At 53.4% G+C, this 20,845-nt stretch overlaps 5 protein-coding genes across 5 annotated transcripts; 4 read left to right on the forward strand and 1 right to left on the reverse strand.

The window, feature by feature from the left end:
- Nucleotides 1–942: 942 nt before the first annotated feature.
- QC761_702810 (uncharacterized protein) lies at nt 943–4,139 on the forward strand (the record flags this gene model as incomplete). Its single annotated transcript, XM_062881863.1, has 3 exons — nt 943–2,897; nt 2,982–3,765; nt 3,811–4,139. Exons 1-3 carry the CDS (start codon nt 2,739–2,741, stop codon nt 4,137–4,139), a joined length of 1,272 nt encoding a protein of 423 aa, XP_062727949.1. The 5' UTR covers nt 943–2,738.
- Nucleotides 4,140–6,340: 2,201 nt separating this feature from the next.
- Nucleotides 6,341–8,070, forward strand: QC761_702800 (uncharacterized protein; the record flags this gene model as incomplete). The annotated part of the gene is made up of 5 exons (XM_062881862.1): nt 6,341–6,358; nt 6,563–6,581; nt 6,781–6,936; nt 6,996–7,128; nt 7,189–8,070. The coding sequence occupies 5 exons, from the start codon at nt 6,341–6,343 to the stop codon at nt 7,769–7,771; spliced, it is 909 nt and encodes a 302-aa protein (XP_062727950.1). The 3' UTR covers nt 7,772–8,070.
- Nucleotides 8,071–8,818: 748 nt separating this feature from the next.
- Nucleotides 8,819–11,083, reverse strand: QC761_702790 (uncharacterized protein; the record flags this gene model as incomplete). Its single annotated transcript, XM_062881861.1, has 3 exons — nt 10,349–11,083; nt 9,762–10,278; nt 8,819–9,697 (listed from the first exon to the last, which is right to left on the reverse strand). The coding sequence occupies exons 1-3, from the start codon at nt 10,747–10,749 to the stop codon at nt 8,819–8,821; spliced, it is 1,797 nt and encodes a 598-aa protein (XP_062727951.1). The 5' UTR covers nt 10,750–11,083.
- Nucleotides 11,084–11,211: 128 nt separating this feature from the next.
- On the forward strand, nt 11,212–13,377 carry fsf1 (Sideroflexin FSF1). The gene is made up of 3 exons (XM_062881860.1): nt 11,212–11,632; nt 11,793–12,021; nt 12,073–13,377. Exons 1-3 carry the CDS (start codon nt 11,529–11,531, stop codon nt 12,760–12,762), a joined length of 1,023 nt encoding a protein of 340 aa, XP_062727952.1. The 5' UTR covers nt 11,212–11,528; the 3' UTR covers nt 12,763–13,377.
- A 1,420-nt stretch (nt 13,378–14,797) lies between these two features.
- Nucleotides 14,798–20,832, forward strand: LKH1 (serine threonine protein kinase CMGC group). Its single transcript, XM_062881859.1, has 6 exons — nt 14,798–18,284; nt 18,342–18,423; nt 18,486–18,836; nt 18,899–19,358; nt 19,414–19,501; nt 19,557–20,832. The coding sequence occupies exons 1-6, from the start codon at nt 17,382–17,384 to the stop codon at nt 19,767–19,769; spliced, it is 2,097 nt and encodes a 698-aa protein (XP_062727953.1). The 5' UTR covers nt 14,798–17,381; the 3' UTR covers nt 19,770–20,832.
- The last annotated feature ends 13 nt before the right edge of the window (nt 20,833–20,845 follow it).

Below are 20,845 nucleotides of genomic sequence, written 5' to 3' on the forward strand. Positions count from 1 at the left end.
AATCTGCCCCGCAGTTTAAACCCAGCCAATGTTGTTACTGAACGCTGAACGACAGGCTGAGCATGTACCTGACAACCACCCCCAGAACAAGCCCAGTGCAACAGCAGTGGACGAAATCTCTGAAATGCCTCCACTTCCAGCCCCTCTCCACCATCGACAAGGAACACCGATGTCGGTGGCACAAAAGACTTGAAGTGGTGATGGCCTGCTGGGCAAAGCGCCTCTGGAAGGCACGGCATCCTCACAACGCTGCCCTTTCTCGTGGTGAAGAGTGGTGGCAGGTAACTGCAGCGTGACTATAGACCCGCATATGGCAGCTCGTGAGTTGTTCGAGACTCGTCAAGATCACGCTTCATGGCAGGGTTTTCAGCTCATCTCCTCCTCTTCACGGATTTCGGCGGCTCAAAGCTGTTGTGCTGGAGAGGAATAACTCGTACAAATACCGGCATGTCCCTATGATGTGAAGGTTGTGCCTGACGCTCCTCTATTCACATGACAACACCATCATTGATCCAGATTATTTGATCCAGCCAAGGCCTGATATTCATCCCTCGACTTTGACAACAATCTTGGCTTCAGTCTCAACCCACTCTGAGAAGTCTCCCCGGGCACTCGCCAAGGCTGGCGATAGATCTCGGGTGGGCAATGAGACCGAACGGGCGAGGAGGCGAGTGGAATTGGTAAGCGGTAGGACTTTTGGTGGGAGTCATTAAGTCATTCCAGAGTTTCCAAAAAGGCAAAAGAGAGGGCAAAACGCTGAAGAGAAACGCTGGTAAACGCTGAAAACTCGAAACTCTGAGAAAGGGGGGAACTTTGACCTGTTATTGCCCGGTTGACCAGGTGCATGCAGGACCGCTGTGAGGGGAAAAGCCATGTTCCCGTCGCAGACTAACGAACGATGGTGGTCGCTGGCAGAAAGGGTCGCCTGTCAAATCTCAGATGACAGCTGGCGGACAATGGTCCGAGCACCCTGTAAGGGTTCTGAAATGAGAGCCAGCTCTTTCTGTCACTTGCTGCGCAACAGGTTGCGTTCCAACAAAGCAGGGAGTCGAGTGACTTGTGGCCGAAGTACCTGGTTTTCATTAGTCACTTATAACAGGGTGTGCCACCCAGCTGGAAGAGAGTTCAGAGCAGAACGAACAACCCTCCTCTCTCTCAACTCAAGCTCACAGTTGAGCCTCTGACGACAATTGAACAAGACTGATTGAATCGACTGTTTATCCAGACTCAAGACAGCCAGCCAACCAGGAGCCATCCTCCAAGGGCTCAAAACAAGAGACCGGGACATCGCCTCCATTGCTTTAGGGACAACCCCTCTTACAACCTCTTAAACAGCTCTGAACCAAGAGATCCCAAGAGCTCCCAAAGCAGTCCATCCCGGCTTTGTTCCTCGTGGCATCGTCTGCTACTTAGCCGCCATCTCTCCAGGACCCAGAAGCTTGTCTGTCAATTGTCTTCACCGCACCCGCCGGGCCGGGAACCTAGCAACTCTTGTTGAGACTTCACTTGTCCCCCAACGAATAGGATCCTGTCTTTGAGATCCCATCAAGGCCCACGGGGACACCTCCCATCTCCATACATCAGCAGAAAGCCCAACGACAGCCAGCTCATCCTTCTCCAACAAGTTCAAGTTCCGTCCCGAGGCTCCAGCTGCAGGTCGACCAAATCGGTGTCTTCTGTTGACGTTTCCAAGGCTTGAGTCTTGAGCGGATTCAGAGTGGATACTGGACGGCCCATCGGCTGATCGAGCAAGTTCCGTTGTGCGAAGAGGGGTGTGAAGCGAGCGAGGAGCCGGAAGTCGGACAACAACCTGGAAAGACACCAAAAAAGAATAAAAGCTGGTGCCAGTGCCAGCACACCCGACACTCAGCACGGCCGAGAAACAAAACACGAGCTGTCAAGAATTCGGAGCCGGATCAGGATCAGGAACAAATCGCAAAACGCAGGCGTCAGCGTGTGAGTGACGGCAGCCAATCTAGTCACGGCGTGGTCTTGGTCCAACGACAGAAACGCAGCGTGACCTGGTTCAACCCAGAACGGAGGTTGGGGCTTGGTGGAAGCACCTGGCTATTTGTCTCCGTGCAGGCCCAGAGTCCTAGCGGCGGTCTGCGGACCCCTCCCACCACCACCGGCATTAACATTACATAAAACCCTCCATTCTGCTCTTTTCTTGACACATACCCAACCTGTCAACGACCTTCTGCTTATCTCTGACCCTCCCGGAATCTCCCTCGACAATCTTGGTTTTGACACACGAAAATCTGGGGAATCCAACACCTCACTCAGCCTTACCTTATCGCTGGGACAGATACCACCGATACCAGATCCCCCCCGTTGAAACGAACGAACAAAACCCGGTCCCAACCTGCCGGATCCCGCAAACCGTTTATTCCAGATGACGCACTGATTGGCGCCCTTCCCCGGCTTTTGTCGAACTGTCACTGCTGTCATCCCACCGCCAAAAACTCCAACAGAGTTTAGGTGTGCATCGCCTGGCATTCCCGCTGCAGCATAGCGTCCTACTGCTGCTGCTTCGCCCCCGCCCAAAATCAGGTACATACTACCTCTTTATCATCTGTCTGATATCTCCTGCCTCGTCGAGATACCTTGGCCGACGCCTACCGAGCTGTCAGTGCGGCACGGCACCACCCCTATCGACGACAAGCTTTTGGGAGAAGAGCCAAGTAAGGTCTAACGCCTCTGTTATCTGCCTTAGCCACGAACCGGACAGCAAGGATATGTCCGATAAGATGTCTGTCGACAAGAAAGATCCACCCAAAGACGACCACAGTGAAGTAGAGTCCATGGCGTCCAGCCCGGAAGGAGAGGCGCCTCCAAACAACGCCCCGGCCCAAGCCGAGAACCAGCAGCCCAAGCGAAAAGGGGGTCGCAAACCTGTACGTACTCTTTTGTGCCCACATCGCCATGTGCTGTGGGTCACGTCTGATCTCATGACAAACGTGTACTAACCGGCAAAGTAGATCTATGCGACATCTGAGGAGAGAAAGCAGAGGAACCGTCAGGCCCAGGCTGCTTTTCGTGAGCGCAGAACCGAGTACATCAAGCAGCTCGAGGAGGCCATCCGCACCCATGAGCAAAACCTGGCTAACCTCCAGGCTGCCCATCGCCATGCTGCCGACGAGTGCCTGATGTTGCGCTACAAGAACTCGCTTCTTGAGCGGATTCTGCTGGAAAAGGGTATTGACGTGCAAGCGGAGCTGCGTGCTAAAACTGGCAGTCCGAATCTTGGGCCGACTCACATGCCCCAGAACCTGGTTCAGCCGCCTCCGATCCAACGTGCTATCCTGAACCGCCACCATGCTCGCCGGTCCAACTCCAGCATCGCCCCGAAACTGGAGCCGGGAGCCATCTCGCCGCTGCCTCCTCCGGTTCACTCTCACGTCTCGGCACTGTCGCCCAAGAGTCGACACACGCCTTCGTCCCACTCGGCCTCGCCCACGGCGACAACCTCGTTTGGGTCTCAGCATGCTGCCTCACCAGCAACCTCTGACCACATGAACGGCTCTGTTCGGCCCTCGATGGCGCCAGTCAATGGTATGAAGGCACCTCCGCCTCCTCATCTGGCCCCGATTCATGGTTTGCCAGGACCTCGCCAGATGCAAATATCCGGAATCCATCAGCCCACGAACCATGCGAGACAGAATGTGACCCAGAGTCCCGCCGCTTTCTACCCTACGCCATCGTTCCAGAATCATATTGAGCAGCTCGGCAAGTTGTCCCATCTCTTTTCTTTGTCCCCTCTTCGTCCTATAGAACTCTGTCGTCCTAGGTTTTAATATTTGAATACAGAACAGGAATATGATGCTGCAGCCGACATGATGGATGAAGGTCAGGAGGGTCCTGACACGCCCAACGGCGGCCCTGGACCCTACCCTGGTCAGCCCTACCCTGGTGAGCCACAGCCCATGTCGCTATCATCGCCAGTCACGACGGGCCCGCCTGGGACCCAGGTCATTGCCGGCCAGTCGCCGATCGACAGCCCTGCTCACACCCAGCAGTCGGCATATCCATCGATGACGCAGCTGCTCGACCCTGGTTATGACTTTGATCCCTTCGGACTCAGTGCCAGCATGGCTTTCCCCACTCAGTTTTCGTTTGACACCAGCAACATGCGGTAGTCGCGGACTCCTCAGGTGACAGTGGTACGTTGGAGAGAGTTCACAGGTCATGGCTCAGTCCATGCCTCGAGACTCCGCTCTGGCGGTGTTCTCCTGTGGAGGACCAAGCTATCGCTGAGGAGGTATTTTTTTATGGCTAAAGTCGGTCAGAGAAGGAAAAAGAAGGAGAGATGGAAACTTTCAGATGGTTCGGACCAGTTCACATCGGCACAGGCCCAACAAGAGGCTATTACGGCAAAGCGCGTTTTTTACGATACCCCGGAATCATTGCATTGAACAGCGGAACGACATTTTTCGAGACACCAGCCATTCATCCCGGTTCAGGAACACGATATCTGAGCCGCCGAATGACCGACGACGTGTTTGTTTTCTTTTCGGATTTTCTCATTATTGTTTCAAAAAATATTACTGCCGGTTCTGGGTGCATTCGGTTTCAGAAAATCACACATCAACATCATACTCGCATATTTCGGAGAAAAAAAATAACTATACCCAGGACGGCGGGCGGCACCATTTGCTTTTATCGGCACATCTGCTCGGCATCGAATTTTTGAGGACGCCTGAATCTCTTTTTTCTGGTTCATGAAAAAAAAAAAGTTTTGCTCTTTACGAGGTGCATATAGGAAGGGATATTGGTACGGATTAGGATATACGACATACAACATGGACGACATAACAGCTACTTAATGGGTCCGCGGCTTACTACGACAGTCGCGGTAGGAAAGAAGGACTGGGTGGTGGTCCGCGCGAGGAGAGGGAAGCATAGGCTTGGGCTGCTCGTGAGGGAGCTTTCGGGGTGTGCCATACTCGTATGGCATATGTCGGGATTATCTTTCATAGTTGCCTCGAATCTGTGGCCCTTTTCACGGAGGGAAGGTATGGCTTGGGGATGAAGGCCCCGTGTCGTCCGTCGGTCCGTTTTTTTACAATTCACCTCACTCAACCCCTCTTCAGCATTTTCCTCTTTGCCATGTTTTCTTATTCCATGTGTCATGTTGCTTCATGTGTGATGGTTTTTTGGTTTTTACTCTTCTCTGTTTCTTGTTTCAGATGTGACCTTTCTGATCACAAAAGCGAGTGTTTGTTCTTGATGGACTTTTACAAGCAAGCAGAACATAAGGGTCAAAAGTTCAGAGGGAGGCTGCCACACATCTTATGTATTTACAAACTTCTTCTCTCTTGCCGCTGGATGGATGACACGGGGTTGGAGGTAGGTCCCTCAAATCTCTTCGTTTTGAATCCGTTTCATTCCTATCCCACCAACTTGGGCTCTTTAGTAAAGGGTGCAGGCTGGGTACATAGCCAGAGTAAGATATATAATGATGAAAAGAAGTTAGCACAAGTTTTGTTGGGACTCAATGCTTGAGTCTGTTATTGATCTCAGACATGTCTTGTTACAGAGAGTATTCATTCACTCAGGTACGAGGCTGAAGGCAACTAAGAACGCGGTATGTCTATGAGAAAGCTTCTAGCTGCAGTATTATTGAGCTCATGCCACCAGACCAGTGGCTGGAGACGGGAAGTCAAACTCAAAAATCTGCAACGGAACTATTACAACGAGATTGAAGCTCAACGCCACAAGCCACCAGACTGGAGCAGAGCAGTGGTTGGGCGGACATGTTTCTTTATGCGAACGGGGCGTTCCCTTTGTGATGATTTCCTGCGGGGATCACAACGGTTGCAGCGAGCAGCCAGCACCCGGCGGCAGCAACAGAAAGCAGCGCTGCCCTGCCCAGGCGCTGGGCGCGCAGTCTGCTGCAGAGCAAAGGCCAGGAAAGGAGCGGAACGGGAAGCCCTAACCGCAATAAACGAAAAGCGCACTGAATTTTCCAAAAAGGAAAAACACTCAGAGTGTGCGGCGGGCCACCCGGCGGTCCGTGCGGCAGCTCCCCCTCCTGCCTGGTGGGCATTTGGTGGGCTTTTGAGCACCAAAATCTTTCACCAGCCCGACAGCCCACCTACCGATCACCCCCCAGTTGTTTTTGTAACGAAACGACGGGTCCCATTTGCCGTGGAAAAGCACCGCAACAATCCGGCGCAGTTGAAAACAGGGCATGTCCTGCTAGGCGCTTGCCTCTCTACTACACCTCCGAGGAATTTTTTTCACCACCAAACCTCTGCCCCCTCTTCCTCCGCTACGGAGCCTTTTGGTCGGACCATATCACAACGCCTTGAGTAGGCGATAAAACCTCGGCGGCAAGATGTCGGTCGCCTCTAAGGTGAGTCGAGAATACCTTCCCTCCTCCTGTCGCCGTCCATTCCGGTTCTTTTCCTTGCCGCGAGAGCCTGCAATCGCTGGTGGTTGGAGGTCACCTCGAGTCACTTTGCTGTCCCTTCTCCTCCCCCGCTCGTGGAGGGGGACAGAAGACGTCGCCCACTTATTATGTTGAATTGAGATTGCTGACTCGTTGGGCTTCAAACAGAACCTTTTCGCCATTCTCGGTTGGTCTCCCTTGCTATACCTCTCTCCTTCCCCGCGAGTTCTCGCCACCCGAAACGAACCTCGAGCACCTTGGCCCTTCGGAGCCCTCGGGAACGGATGGGATGAGCTTCGAGCTTCGAGCTTGAGCTTGAGCAGGGACTATTTTTTTTTTTTTTTGGCAGACGATGGGCAGTGACTGACAGGCTGTCAACGATATAGGCAATGACGAGGAGCCTCCTATCCCTCCTCCCGTCAAGACTGTTGAAAAGACATCGACACACACTGCCAAGCGCAACACCGATGGCGTAGCTCCCTCCAAGGGCCCTGCCCCCGCTGGTGGCAACCGCCGCAACGCCGCTACTGGCAACGAGGCTGGTGTGTAGCTGTTCCGATGTCTTCAGATATTGGCCTTTTATTGACCTTGTTTCCAACAGCTTTCCGGGACCGTAACGCCGGCCGCGATTCCAACCGCGGTAAGCCCACCGATGAGGTCCGTGGCGGACGTCGTGGTGGCTTCCGTGGCAAGCGCCCCGAGGGTGATCGTCACCCCCACAAGGCCGCTCCTCAGTATGTTTTGGCTCTGCCCCCGACACTCAGATACGGGACATGATACTAACAGGTTTCTAGTGGTGGCTCCGCTAAGACCGCCGAGCAGGCTTGGGGCGGTGAGGATGGTGAGAAGGCCCTCAACGACGAGAAGGCTGGCGAGGCCGATGCCACCGTCGAGAAGAAGGAGGATGAGGCCGCTGTCCCCGCTGAGGAGCAGGAGCCCGAGCCCGTCGTGAAGACCCTCGAGGACTACTACAAGGAGAAGCCCAAGTTCGAGGCTCTCAAGCCCCGTGAGGTCAAGGCCGAGAAGCCCGAGGGCATGGTCGTCGCCAAGAAGACCGATGAGGACTACGTCGCCGCCAGCGGTGGTAAGAAGGAGCGCACTCGTGAGCGCAAGCAGAAGCAGTTCGTTGAGATTGAGAACCGCTATGTCGAACCCGAGCGCACCGGTGGCCGTGGCGGCCGTGGTGGTGCCCGTGATGGCGCTCCCCGTGGCGGTGCTCGCGGTGGTCGTGGTGATGGTCCCCGTGGTGGTGCCCGTGGCCGTGGTGGCCCCCGTGGCGGCGCTGCTCCCCGCGGTGCTCCCCGTGGCGGTGCCTCTCAGGCTGCTCCCGTTTCCATTAACGATGAGAACGCTTTCCCCAGCCTCGGCGGCAACTAAAATGCTTCCTCATCTCGGAAATCATCTATCCTTGATGTTAAGATCAGACACGTCGGTGTTGATCTTATGACTCCATTTTCTCTGGTCCGCACTACGAAATACATCACCACATAACGGCAATCTGGACGGGGCGGTTACTCAACTGAATGGGAAAAGGGGGTGGGGCACTGTTTGATGGCGGTTTTTGTAGGCTTTGGTTGCGTTTGATGTTTTTCTTTCGGCGCAACCAGGTCCCCTCCAGGTTGCGGAAAGAGAAAAAAAAGGGCTAGCAAAAGTGTCTAAAACGATTTTATTTTCCCTCTTCTTCACATGATCATTATCATCATAGTGTCTCGTTGCTTTGCTCTTCTGCTTGATAGTGTCCTCTATACGTATCTCGGTCGGTTGTCGTGTGTATCCTGGGAGGTTGGGCGTGGAGGTGAGGGTTAGTTTGATATATATAGTCTGCTTGGTTGTGTACTGGTAGAAGATCAGGGTGAAATGAACGTTGGAGTTTGGCTGTGTTGGATCCAGGATTTTCTGCTTGTTCTCTGATGCAACGTGATGAGATGAACGGGTACTGTTGGTCATCTCTGCGAAGATGAGCTCAGTCTGTTGGTTCAGTTCAGCGGCCGTAGTCTTCTCCCTCGCAAGAGCTCGCCAGCACTCTTTTGGTCTTGTTGTCTTTGACCTGGTCCCAATACAGTCAGAACGAACGGCTTGAGCTGCATATACCTGTAACGCAGTTACAACCAATTGTGAAGTGAGGCGGGGGTGGTAGTTCATTACAGCTTACCAAACTATCCTCGGGTCATTGCTCACAATCTCACAATGTGTTTGGGTACGGAAGTCTTGTCATCATCATCAAGAGCTGAGATAACAGCCCCATGAACTTATATTCAATGCCCAGGTTTCAACCCTCAAGACCCCAACTCCTAAACCATGTTTTCCTCTTGTAACCAGCAAATCGTCACAGCCCAACCAACTTGGTTAAAACAACCGATACACACCCCAACCCACACACCACCTCTTTGCAACCTCCTCTCCATCTATCTTGACAAACAGCGGCTAATCCAACATGACCCTTCTACTCCTCCTCCTCTTCCACCCCCTCCCAACATCAACCCCCACCGCCGCCACCAACAACAAAGCATTAAATCCCCCCATCAGATAAAACGGCGCCCCCTCCCACCAAGCATCAAACAACCACCCCCCCAGCTTCGTCAACAGCAATATCGCCAACCCCCCGCACCAGCTATACACCCCCGCCACCGACCCCTTCAGCCTAACCCTCGACACCGTATCCTCCGGCACGACATCCTCATTTTCCAAAAGCGGCGCCGTGTCCCCTTCCCCATCGGCACTCTCGATAAGCGTCTCCCCCCCATCACTCCCCGGCACAGCCAAAACATTAACAATATCCGTCTTCAACACCCCCTTCCCCAGCGAGCCAAGCGAACAAACAATCGCGCCAATCTGGCTTATTCCCATCAGGGCCACAAGCAGAAAAACAACCGGTTTCCCACCGCGGGAGTCGACATCTTTAAACTCCGGGCTCGCAAGAGACGGGAAGATCATGTACCCTATTATACCGAACATGGTAGCAATGACAATAGGCCAGTTGACCCTATGGTGGGGTTTATGACTGAGATACCCAAAGAGAGGGGCGCAAATCAAACCCATCAGCTGGGCGACTCCGGTTAGGATGGCAGAGAGGATGTACGCCTGGCGGCACTCTTTTTTCAGTTCCGGGGAGGGATCGTTGGGGGAGCCCTGGCAGTAGCCGTGGCGCATGAAGAAGGCGTTGATGTAGAGGGGGATGAAGAGGGATATGGCGACGGTGGAGGCGCGGGCGACGAAGCCGCCTAGGTAGCCTAGGCATATGTCGCTGTCGCCGAGGGCGAGGAGGATGGAGTTTCTGAGGAGGTGGTGGTAGGGGATTGCTTTCTGGGGTTGGGTTAGTGATGGGCATAAGAACAGGGAGAAAAAAAAAGGGGGGGGGGGTTCATACGCTTCGGGGGTGGGCTGAGGCAGCGCCTTGGGGGGTTGAGCCCCGGAGACCAAACAACATCCGCCAGCCCTTGCCTTCTTCACCTTTGATCTTGCGCAGACCAAAGAAGACAAAGATGGCGACCAGAAAGGAGACCACGCCAACGGTATAGTAGCTATATTGGACGGCCAGGCCGGTGGTGACGCCCTCGATTTTGCCAAATCGAGCGGGGAGTGGGAGGAACAAACTGAGGGCTACCAGGGCACCGCAGCCGGTGAACAGCCCGACGAAGCCGGCGAGCGCTGATGGCTTCCCTTGTTTCTTTCCCTCGTCTCCTTCCACCGCGGTGTCTTCTGTCGAGGAGGCATAGTTGGAGCTGGTATTGCGAAACGTCTCAGGAGTGATAGTCACTTCCGAATCGACAGACAACGCAACGCTTGTTCTCGCTCTCCCTCTTGTGGAGGGTTTGCGCACATTCTCGGCTACGGGACCAGTCTCATCGGTCAAAGAGGGAAGAATAGCAGTAACCATGGTAGCCCTGTATAGCTCACACGTCAGCACACCATATTTCCTACCTAGAACCAAGCCTCCCAAGGAACACCACTTACGCAGCCGTCGCCCCGACAGCAAAGAATATCCTCGCCAACAACAACTGAGGATACACATTGCGCGCCTGCACAAACAGAAACAGCGCAAGACCAACGACAGCATACCCAGCAACAGCTACATATCTCACACCAGCTCTATCCGACACCAACCCCCAAATCGGGCAAGCCACCAGCGCGACGAGCTCATCAACAAACCCCAACGTCCCTACGATATCCCCCACTCCTTCCTTCACGCCTATCAAATCGGTAATCACAAAGGACAAACTGCTGTTGAGGAAGACAAGAAACGAGATGCTGAAGAGGGATATCCCGAGGAGGTACGTCAGCGCCTGCAGGGGCGTCGTCGAGCTCGAGAAGGGCAGGCGCTGGAGGATGCGCTGGGGTATTGTGCCGAGCGTCATTGTGTGTGTGTGTGTGGTAGGGTGATATAACCCCGTGGAGGTTATATCGATGGTCGGCGGGTCAAAAAGGTAGTGTATAGAGCAAGAGTACCTGGACTACTAGACCATGATGCGATGTATGTTTGTGTTTGTTTCCGTCGCCAATGCTGTTTCTCAATTCTTATTTTTCTTTCTCCAGTATAGCCGGCCTTAACAACCCTTCCTGCTTAAGCTCTGACTAAAAAACAGAATGCTGGGCCAACCAAATGGCAACAAAAAACGATGATTCAATGGCTTTTGGAAACCGAGGTTGCAAGTCTGATCAATGATGAAGCTGGGCGAGGGCAAGTTCCGAATGAAACCGCGCATCCCTAGCTTGTCGTTAAGCCGCGGGCGGGCGGCGGGCGATCCAGACCCCGCAATCTGAGTCCGGCCCCCAGCCCACTGCTACCCGCTATCGTCGGGGTTGTCTCCACCGACGTCGGAGGCTGTTTTTCAGGGACCGACTGTTTCCACCTTATCTTTTTTTGTAAAAGAGCCCCGAGCGAGAGTGACTGGAATTGGGCTTCGTTGAAAGTGTTTGGCTGTTGAGAAGAAGAGGGTATCACACCGCTTCCCTTCACTTTGCGCCTTGTTTTTACTTGAAAGTTCTCTTTCCTATAGGGCTGGATATTATCTCTACGTTGAGGGGTTTGGCTATTCTTTGAAGTGCTTGTTGATATCACCTCCGCTACGGCTTAAACGCGGTGTTGATACCCCTTGTCTTCTCACGGTTACGAAAAGAGTCACACATACACACAATGTCTTCGTCTCTGCCAGGCGTCCGGCCACTTCCCGACTCTCAGTATGATCTTAGCACCTACTGGGGCCGTGTGAGGCATACTGCGAGCATTACAGATCCGAGGTGAGAGCAAACTGACAACCTGTCTTATAACCATAACCTACCAGGTCGATGAGTGAGGTGTGAGTGAGTAGGGGACTTGTACCCCCCGGCCATCCCACATCACCAACCTGCCTTGCTTTTTATGTCGTGCCAGCATATACTAACCTGCGACCGTCAATAGGACCCTCCTCGTAGGCAGTGCCGGTCTTACAGATGCCAAAAACCTCCTCATCGCCTACAAGAATGGGCAAATTCCACACATGACCCCCGACCTCTGGAAGGCCAAGAAGATTGTCGACTCGACTCTGCACCCAGACACAGGCGAGGCGGTCTTCCTCCCCTTCCGCATGTCGTGCTTTGTCCTCTCCAACTTGGTGGTGACAGCGGGCATGTTGACCCCTGGCCTTGGTGTAAGCCCTGTACCTCCCCCCCTTTCTGGCCACATACTCACCTCCATACAGAACCGCGGCACCATCGCCTGGCAAGTAGCCAACCAGTCCCTCAACGTAGCAATCAACTACTCCAACTCCAACAAATCCTCCCCCTTATCCTGGTCCAAAATCGCCCAATCCTACTTCCTCGCCGTCGGCGCCTCCTGCTCCGTAGCCGTAGGCCTCAACTCCCTCGTCCCCCGTCTGAAATCCATCACCCCTTCCACCCGCCTCATCCTCGGCCGACTCGTCCCCTTCGCCGCCGTGGCCTCGGCCGGTGCCCTCAACGTCTTCCTCATGCGCGGGGAGGAGATCCGCACCGGCATCGACGTCTTCCCTGTCCTGTCTCAAAAGGCCAGGGAGGCGTTTGCTGCCCAGGGCAAGTCCCCCTCCGAGGTGGAGAGTCTGGGCAAGAGCCAAAAGGCGGCAACGTTGGCGGTGGGGGAGACGGCGGTGAGCAGGGTGCTGAATTCGTCCCCGATCATGGTCATCCCCGCGCTGGCGCTGGTGAGGTTCCAGAAGACGGAGTGGCTGAGGAAGAACCCTAGGTGGACGACGCCGTTGAATTTGGGGTTGATCTTGGTGACGTCGTATGCGGTTTTGCCGTTGGCGCTGGCGGCGTTCCCGCAGAGGCAGAAGGTTAGGGCGGATAGTTTGGAGGAGAGGTTTCATGGACGGGGTGGGGAGGGGGGGTTGGTGGAGTTCAATAGGGGTATTTGAGGAGATATAGGCAAATAAACGAATGGTTCAAGATGCATGGTGTTTTGGAGGCTGAAGGGGTGAATGGGTTTAAAAAAGGAGGTTTGCCTGGGCGTGAGAGCGTTGCCAGCTGTTGGTGTTAGCTTGAAGTCTGATTCCCCTTCTCCAAGATCCAGAATCCGGGCAGAGGGTTCGGTTTTCCAGCAAGTCCTTCTCCAACCAACACTCAAACTTTATCCAACCAGGTCCAACACTTCGGATTCCCCGAGTCCACTGGGACATGAGCATCTCAAACATTGTCTTGCGTAAAGACACTCACCAACTGAAGATACCCTACCCAAGACTCCCGTCTCAGTGAACAACATGAGATCCGTTTACAAAACAAGGGGTGTAATCTGATGCAAGTCCCACTTTCGTCACGGTGACTTGAACCCAGTATGTGGAGCCTGTGAAACAGTTGTTGTTGTTGTTACTGTTGTGGTGCGTGAACTGTTGCACGGCAGATGGTGAGTGAAACCACACTTGTGTAAATTTCAAAGCCCCAGACCTTCAAAAACACATCCGTAGGCCTTGAACTATCTTCAACACGCCTTCAAGGACAGATATTTGTGAGAATAGAGGAAACAGGCGGGAAAATACAAGTTGAATTTTCACGCTGAGAATGAGGAGTTGTGAGAGAGGCTCTCCAGGCAGGCAGCCTAACCCCACATAGCTTATCTCATATTCACGCTTGCCTGTTATTGATCATGTGAAGGAGTGTGAATGCTCCTTTTTTTTCGCAGGCAAGTCTTGGAGACCAAAGATAAACATCACTGGACTGTTTCGGATGAGGAGGGATCGGTGCCTATTTTCACTTGATCTGCTTGTCAGATCCTTAGATTTGGAGGGTTTGTGAGATGAGACCACAGACTGATGGCTTGAAAGCAAATTGAGAGGAAAGTGGGCATGTCAATCATTTCGTTTCGAAATATGGATTTGATGAAGGTTTTATGCAAACTTTGCTGTGCCATGGTTGATTTGGGGGCTGTGGTGGTGGTGCACTGGGTTGGATACCAAGCATAAGTTGGGTTAGGGTAGTTTATAGGCCCTTGATTTATCCATCACCCCGTGTTTGTAAATAATATGAAGGCAAAGTATTACACCGTAGTAAGGATGTCCCTCACCTAGGTAGCCAACCTTTCCCCCACCACTTGCTTTGAGCAGATTTTGTTGATGTTATTGTTTTAGTCCGAGCGGAGGACGGTCTTTCATGATGGATGGGTGGTCACACCCCCACTAACCCTACAGCGGTAAAAGACCGTTGCCACCTGCCCGTTTGAATTCGTTTCCTTTTTTTCTTCATCAAGGCTCTCCTTCCTGCAGATAAGGATGAAGTCATCCTGCAATGCAGCAGCCACAACCCCAAAAAGTGAAGAAAGAAGAGAGGATTGCAACAGGCGCGGGGAAGTCCTGGTGGTGCTTGCTTGCCAGTTGTTGGTCCACTGACGAAAGAGAGGGGTCATCTTTCTTTGGATTTTGGCCACTGCGGGGCAGCCACGGCAACCAGCCAGCGACCAACCCCCCCCCCCCCACACACACACCACACCATCCCGTCACAAAGTGTAGCGGGATCTCGTGGACCCTTGATATTGTCCAAGGCGACCCTGGAGTTGCAAAAAGAACCGGGCCTAGACAATGCTTGAAGGGTAAAGGAGAGAGTAACGGGGAATTTTGAAATCTGTAAGCTAATTCGGTTGTTCTCACAGTCTCGTCATCAATATCACGACAAGAAAAAGCCAAGAACCGGCTGGTTGCCTTCGCTGACAGCTGGACATCGGGTCACAGCGTGGATCCATCTGGTGTGTGCTTACCGTCCTGTATTAGCAAAAGTTGCACGAAGAACCACCATTACCCATTGGAAGGAAAAGAAGTTGGTTGTGGTTGGGGATGGTTTGATTGCGTTTCCCCGACAAAACCCGCCTGCTCGTTGCAGTGTGTGCACACATATAGGATCGCGCTAGATACCGATGAGGAGAGATCCGGGGGTTCTGCATGTGCATGGAGGGGGACGATGGAGGGAGGGTATGTGATCTGTTTTGGCCCGTCCCACCTTTATCAGTTTCTTGTTAATGTGGGAGCCAAACTGTTGATCACCACCTGGCCCCTTTTACCCCTTCTTGGATGCTGGTTTCCACTGTAAGAAAGGCATAGCATACACTTATTCATTGCTGAGAAAAAAGGAGGAAGCTGGGCGGTCAGGTTTGGTGCGAGACGGACTCGGTAGCACTGCAGGGCTCCTCCTCCACCATCAAGCGCGCACCGAGGCTTCCGTTTTCCGCAACCGCCAGGCAAAGAGCACGCTCCCGTGCCGCTCGCGAAGCTGCAAGGCGCAACCATACCCTTCGGCTTGGGAAGGAATGCTGCGCTGAGTTACGCGATAGGCAAAGAGAACAGCTTGCAAGACGACAGTCAGGGCCAGCCTCTTCCATACAGAGGCTTGTGCAAATTCAAATGGAAAATCAGAAAGCCACCCAAGGAAGACCTGACGATACCCCCGTCTTATACATTTCTCTTTCATTATTGGCGGGGCTGGCTGCCATAGGACAGGGTTGCTGGCACTGTGGAAGGCTGTAATAAATCGCCGAAGGTGCCCCCAAGCAGGCGCGTCTCCATGAAGGTTGTTATTGTCCTTGTTCGATCCCGCTCTGGGGGCTGCCTCTTGGGAGCTGAGGTGAATCAACACCACACCTGGTGGGAAATGGAAGTCTGTCACCCTGCCGCGTGGTTGATGACTCGGAAATCAGGTCCACGACTGTGGAACAGAGTGGAGAAAGATCAGAGACCCAGAGTCTCATCAACACCAACCAATCCTTCGATATATATGCAGCTGCCTCGAACGTAAGAAATGCTTCAACATGAACAAAGTAGGCCGATTGCAAAAGGCACAGACCACGCCTCCAGACCACGGCCGACACCCATCCGTTGATCCTGGGAGGATGATGTAAAGGTCCAGCTCGTTTTCTCTTGTTGTCTTCTTATTCCGGAACAGCCAGTCAGTCAGTCAGTCTGTCAGCCAGCCAGCCCCCAGGCACTGCCCCGGCCGGACCTAAAAGAACCACGGAAACACACAGAAAGAATGAACAGCAACTGGAAAAGCAAGAGGGACTGGTGCTAATTAATATCAATGAAGGAGGGACTGAACCCGCGCTGGCGCATGCAACACTCCATGCCAGGTGCTTCCGGAGCGGCGTACATGTGGTTGTCCATTATCCTAGCGAGAGCCACCGTACGCACAGATGGATGAATGGGTGGATAACTGGTAGCTCTTTCACAGTCACTTCCACGACGAGATGATGACAGCCAGCTACAAGACATAAAAAGGTTACAGGCACATAACTGAGGAGGGTTCGAGATGCTTCAATGGGCATATCTCATGATGTTGAAAAGCGGAAGGGACCCGCACTGTCCTACCACACTGTGTTTCTACCTAAGAAGCCTCGAAGAGCCCCGCCTAATGTCAAAGACGGGCACACGAATCAGCACATCGGGTCTGATGTCAGCGTCGCAGACACCACTAGAGGAAAGTGCGAGACTTGGGAGGTCCACACTGTGCCAGGCATTGGTGGCGCGGGACCAAGCATGGTCAGGTCAGGTTTCAATAAGAGTGGAAGGCGAAACTCGAGGCTTGGCAAAGCCGAGATGTGAACGTACCCAATGGCAGGGTGGGCTTTTGGCCATTTTCCATCTGAAGTTGCTGTGTTGTTTTTGGGACGTTGACGACGGGCGCTGCTGCGGTATATTCGTCATTGGCTCTTATGTGCAAAAGTGAAGGTGGTTCCAGCCCTGTGCTCCTGGTGCTGGTTCGGTGTTGACATCGACAAGGTGTGGTTTGACCGAGAGTCTGCTGGAGCCAACGGGTGAAAACCTAAACAGGGTCGCCAAAGTCACCAGTCGCCCGTTCCCCTTCGCCGAAGACACCAACACTTGAGCGAAACATTCTAGGGCAATCAACCGTCCTTTGGTCGCGGCGAAAAATATACGTCCCCCTTTTCCACACCCTATCAAAGACACTCAACCACTCAAGCACCAGTGGGCGAGAGAGTTCCCTCAGCCGAGCGTACACCCAGCACCATTCACCACACTCAGCACCATTCACCACAGCCAGCACACCCAGCACACACCCAAGCAGCGCAGCGCAGACACCAGCGACAAACGGGGCTTGGGCTTCCTTCCCTCGCTCCATCTTCGCGCCAACCTGCTTTCAGTCCAAATTCCGGCTTCCACCTTCTCCATTCCTTCCTCATCAGCATCATTGAGCACCTTCGACGAGAGACACTCGAGACTCGACACTCCAGCCGCCTTGATTTCTATCCTGTCGTCAATCGGTCGAATGCTGATACCTCCGTGACGGGGCTCCCAACGGCCAGCCAGCGCGCGAGGGCTTCGCCAAAAACCCCGACGTCAGCTAGGAATACCACTCGCCGGTATTCACCCAGCTCGGGACGCAACCCTTTCACTTGGTGTCAAACCTTAACCACCGACTGCCTCCACCTTCCCCGGGTCAGACACGATACGGGACCTTCCTGCCCTCGTCCTCTCCCACACTCTTCCCATTTTCCCAATCCTGCCACCCTCTTTGCAGAGAGTAGCGAAGCAGGACAATGTCGACTCCGACTACTGCAACTGCGACGCTCCCTCCCTACAGTCACAGTCACTTTCACTACCCACACCACCACCAGCAGCATAAATCGTTCCCACAACCAAATACCTCTGCCTACCGCTCTACGAACCCGGTGCTTCCTCCTGCCTCCCGTCTCGTTTATCCCTCTACCTCCGGCTACAACACTCACCCGGCGACACCCGCCGCGTCAAATGGAGCGAGTCTGATGCCCCTGGAGCCATCGAGACACCACCCACACGACTCGGCCGACTTGGCCTCCCATCGCTCGGAATCGCTCTACTCAACCATGCCGGCAAACTCGCAGTCAAGCCGAACCCAAGTGGTGACCAACCCGCCGCCGTCGTCGTCAAAAAAGAGACAGAGAGATGTCGATTGGAATGATTTCTACAAAAATGGCCTGCCGACCGAAATCATCGTCATTGATGACTCCCCTGAGCCTGAGGAGCCGGCAACGTCCAAGAACCTGACCAACGGACATTCCTATGCCAGCGGCCCGACCGATGCTTCGGTCGCCCCTCCGGCCAAGAGGAGGAGAAAAGAGACTGATGCGGCACCTTACGACCCTGTTCATCATATCGCATCACACACCCACACTCCTCGCCAGTATGGGTCGCCAAGCAAATCGACAACGTCAAGTGGCCGTACCAACTCTGCCAATCATACCACGGCCGCTACCTCACTTGGCTCACTTTCATCAAACGGTCAGTATGACCACGAGTTGCAGCAGGCGAGCCAGGGCCAGAAGCGGAAAAGAACCCGGGCACAGACGAACAGCGAGGCGAAGCGTCGCGAGGCTCTGGTCACAGATGCTTTTGCCAGCTACATTCCTCCTCGGCAGCCCATTAAGAAGTCCCGAGATGTCCCGGTCCAGATCATCACTGATGTGAGCCATTTCCATCACGGTGCCATTGTGAATAGCTACACTAACCACCAATGCTAGCCTCCGCACATGCAGATCTCGCGGGTCGACGATGACGAAGGTCACTACATTGTTGTGCCGGACAATCCATTGACTGAGCGATGTAAGTTGTTGCTCAATTATGATGAAGGCCTCGGGCATCCTGTTGACGCGAGTCTGAAACAGATCAAATGGTCAAGCTGCTTGGACAAGGCACGTTCGGCAAAGTCGTCCAAGCCAAGGACAGGCAGCGTCCAGGGAAGTTGGTCGCCATCAAGATCATTCGCTCGGTGCAAAAGTACCGCGAAGCCAGCAAGATTGAGCTCCGAGTCCTGGAAACGCTCAAGGCCAACGACCCGGAGAATCGCAACAGGTGCATTCACCTCCGAGACTGCTTCGACTACCGCGGCCACATCTGCATCGTTATGGACCTGTTGGGTCAGAGCGTGTTCGACTTTCTTAAGAGCAATAATTTCGTCCCCTTTCCCAACAGCCAGATTCAGAGCTTCGCCCGCCAGCTGTTTACCAGCGTAGCCTGTGCGTACCGTTTTCTGGCCAAACACCACGGGATTTGTGTTGCTGACTCTTTCTTTTCGCAGTCTTGCATGATCTCAACTTGATCCACACGGATTTGAAGCCCGAGAATATCTTGCTTTGTCATAACGAGTACCAGACGTTCACGTACAACCGCAAGATTCCATCCTCGAGCAGCAATGTTGCCCGCCAGGCCACACAAAGAAGAGTATTGTTGGACACCGAGATCCGGTTGATTGACTTTGGGTCTGCAACATTTCAGGACGAATATCACTCGTCCGTTGTGTCAACTCGGCATTACCGTGCACCCGAAATCATTCTTGGTCTTGGCTGGTCTTTCCCCTGCGACATTTGGAGCATTGGATGCATTCTCGTCGAGTTCTTCACCGGAGATGCCCTTTTCCAGACACACGATAACCTCGAGCATCTGGCCATGATGCAGGCGGTGGTGGACGCCAATATCGACACTCACCTTGTCCAGTCTGTTAACCGCCAGCCACGCAATGGCACCAACCCAGCATCCAGGTAAGATTCTCGGAAGACGCTCTTCGCTGGAGCAGCACAACTGACAGCACAATAGGTACTTCAAGCGGAACAAGCTGGATTACCCGACAGCAGATACCACAAGACAGTCGAAGAGATTTGTCAGAGCAATGAAGACACTTCCGGTTTGTGTTTTGTTGTGTGGACCCATCTATGACGAGTCTGCTAACCCTGTTGCAGGAGATCATTCCGCCGAACAACAAGTTCCTGAAAGAGTTCTTGGCCCTTTTACAAAAGATCTTTGTCTACGACCCTGCCAAACGGATAACGGCCAAGGAGGCTCTGAGCCATCCCTGGTTCCAGGAACACGCTTACCCCGACGACGGAACCGAGGCTGCTCGCATTCGCGCCGAAAAGCAGAGACTCAACGAACTGTCGGCCATTGCGCCATGATGAGCAGAACGTAGGCAGCCACCCACGCTGCGCCAGAGAAGCTTTAAGCAATTTGTCGCTGGACGTCGACATGAAAGAAACGAAGAAGGTCGCGACAAGTGACGGGCAGTCTAGGTGATGATTTCAGCGTCCGAGGCGAGCATCTCGTGTCAAACCCGGGCACATACAGCATACATCAGCAAGTGCCATGGCTCGGTGTATCGTCATCCACGGTTGTGGGTTTTTGGTCCGCATTTACTGTGCGGTGGTGATTGCACACCTTTTGGTCTGCAAATGAGATATGAAGACTGGTGTTGGGGGTGGGAGGGTTTTTGGGGGAGTTGTAGGCTGGTTCATTTTGGCATGGTTTTATTGGCCTTTCTTTTCTGGGATGTGTGGTATAATGTGTTGAGGTTCGGGAGGGACTGGAGTGCTGCTCGGATCTCATAGAGGGAACTTGTTTCACGGGTGTTCATGGGGTGCCTGCAACATCATGGTGGCTGGCGACAGATGAAGGCTTGCCCGCTCGCTCTGTTTGAAATGGTGATTTCATATCTGTGCTGTCGTCCCCCGCAGTGCAACATGGTCAGAAAGGCTTGATTGGTTTTGGTTCATTTGACACAAAGTATACCCTCGACTATGCACCGGCAGTCGTTATGGATGTATCTAGGATCTGATGGAGGTTTTAAATGTGCGTTGCTCCCGCTCTCACCTCTGTTGGTGTTTTGTGATTCAATCTTTGCTAACATCATGGAGCTTTTAGCGTTATTCGGCATCTTACTACATACGTTGCTTCAACCCATAAGCGTGCGATTCACCAACGATATGATATCTATCATATACAACTGCCACGCCTGAAGGGTTGGTCGGGAATAATGGGCAAGGCAACAGCAACATGGATGGGTGTCTTGCTGGGTGGCTATATAGATAGCAGACAAATGTTTTATTGGGGTGGTTGTTTTGTGTGTGTGTGTGTGTGTGTGTGTGTGTGTGTGTGTGTGTGTGTGTATTGTTGTCAGTGTGTGTCTGGAATAAAGACAGAAGAAAAAGGACTATGGACTGGGTTCCTTTGTGACGATAAGGGGGTTTTGTTGATT

This window comes from Podospora bellae-mahoneyi, chromosome 7, assembly GCF_035222275.1.
Source record: "Podospora bellae-mahoneyi strain CBS 112042 chromosome 7, whole genome shotgun sequence".
In the NCBI taxonomy this organism is placed as follows: Eukaryota; Fungi; Ascomycota; class Sordariomycetes; order Sordariales; family Podosporaceae; genus Podospora; species Podospora bellae-mahoneyi.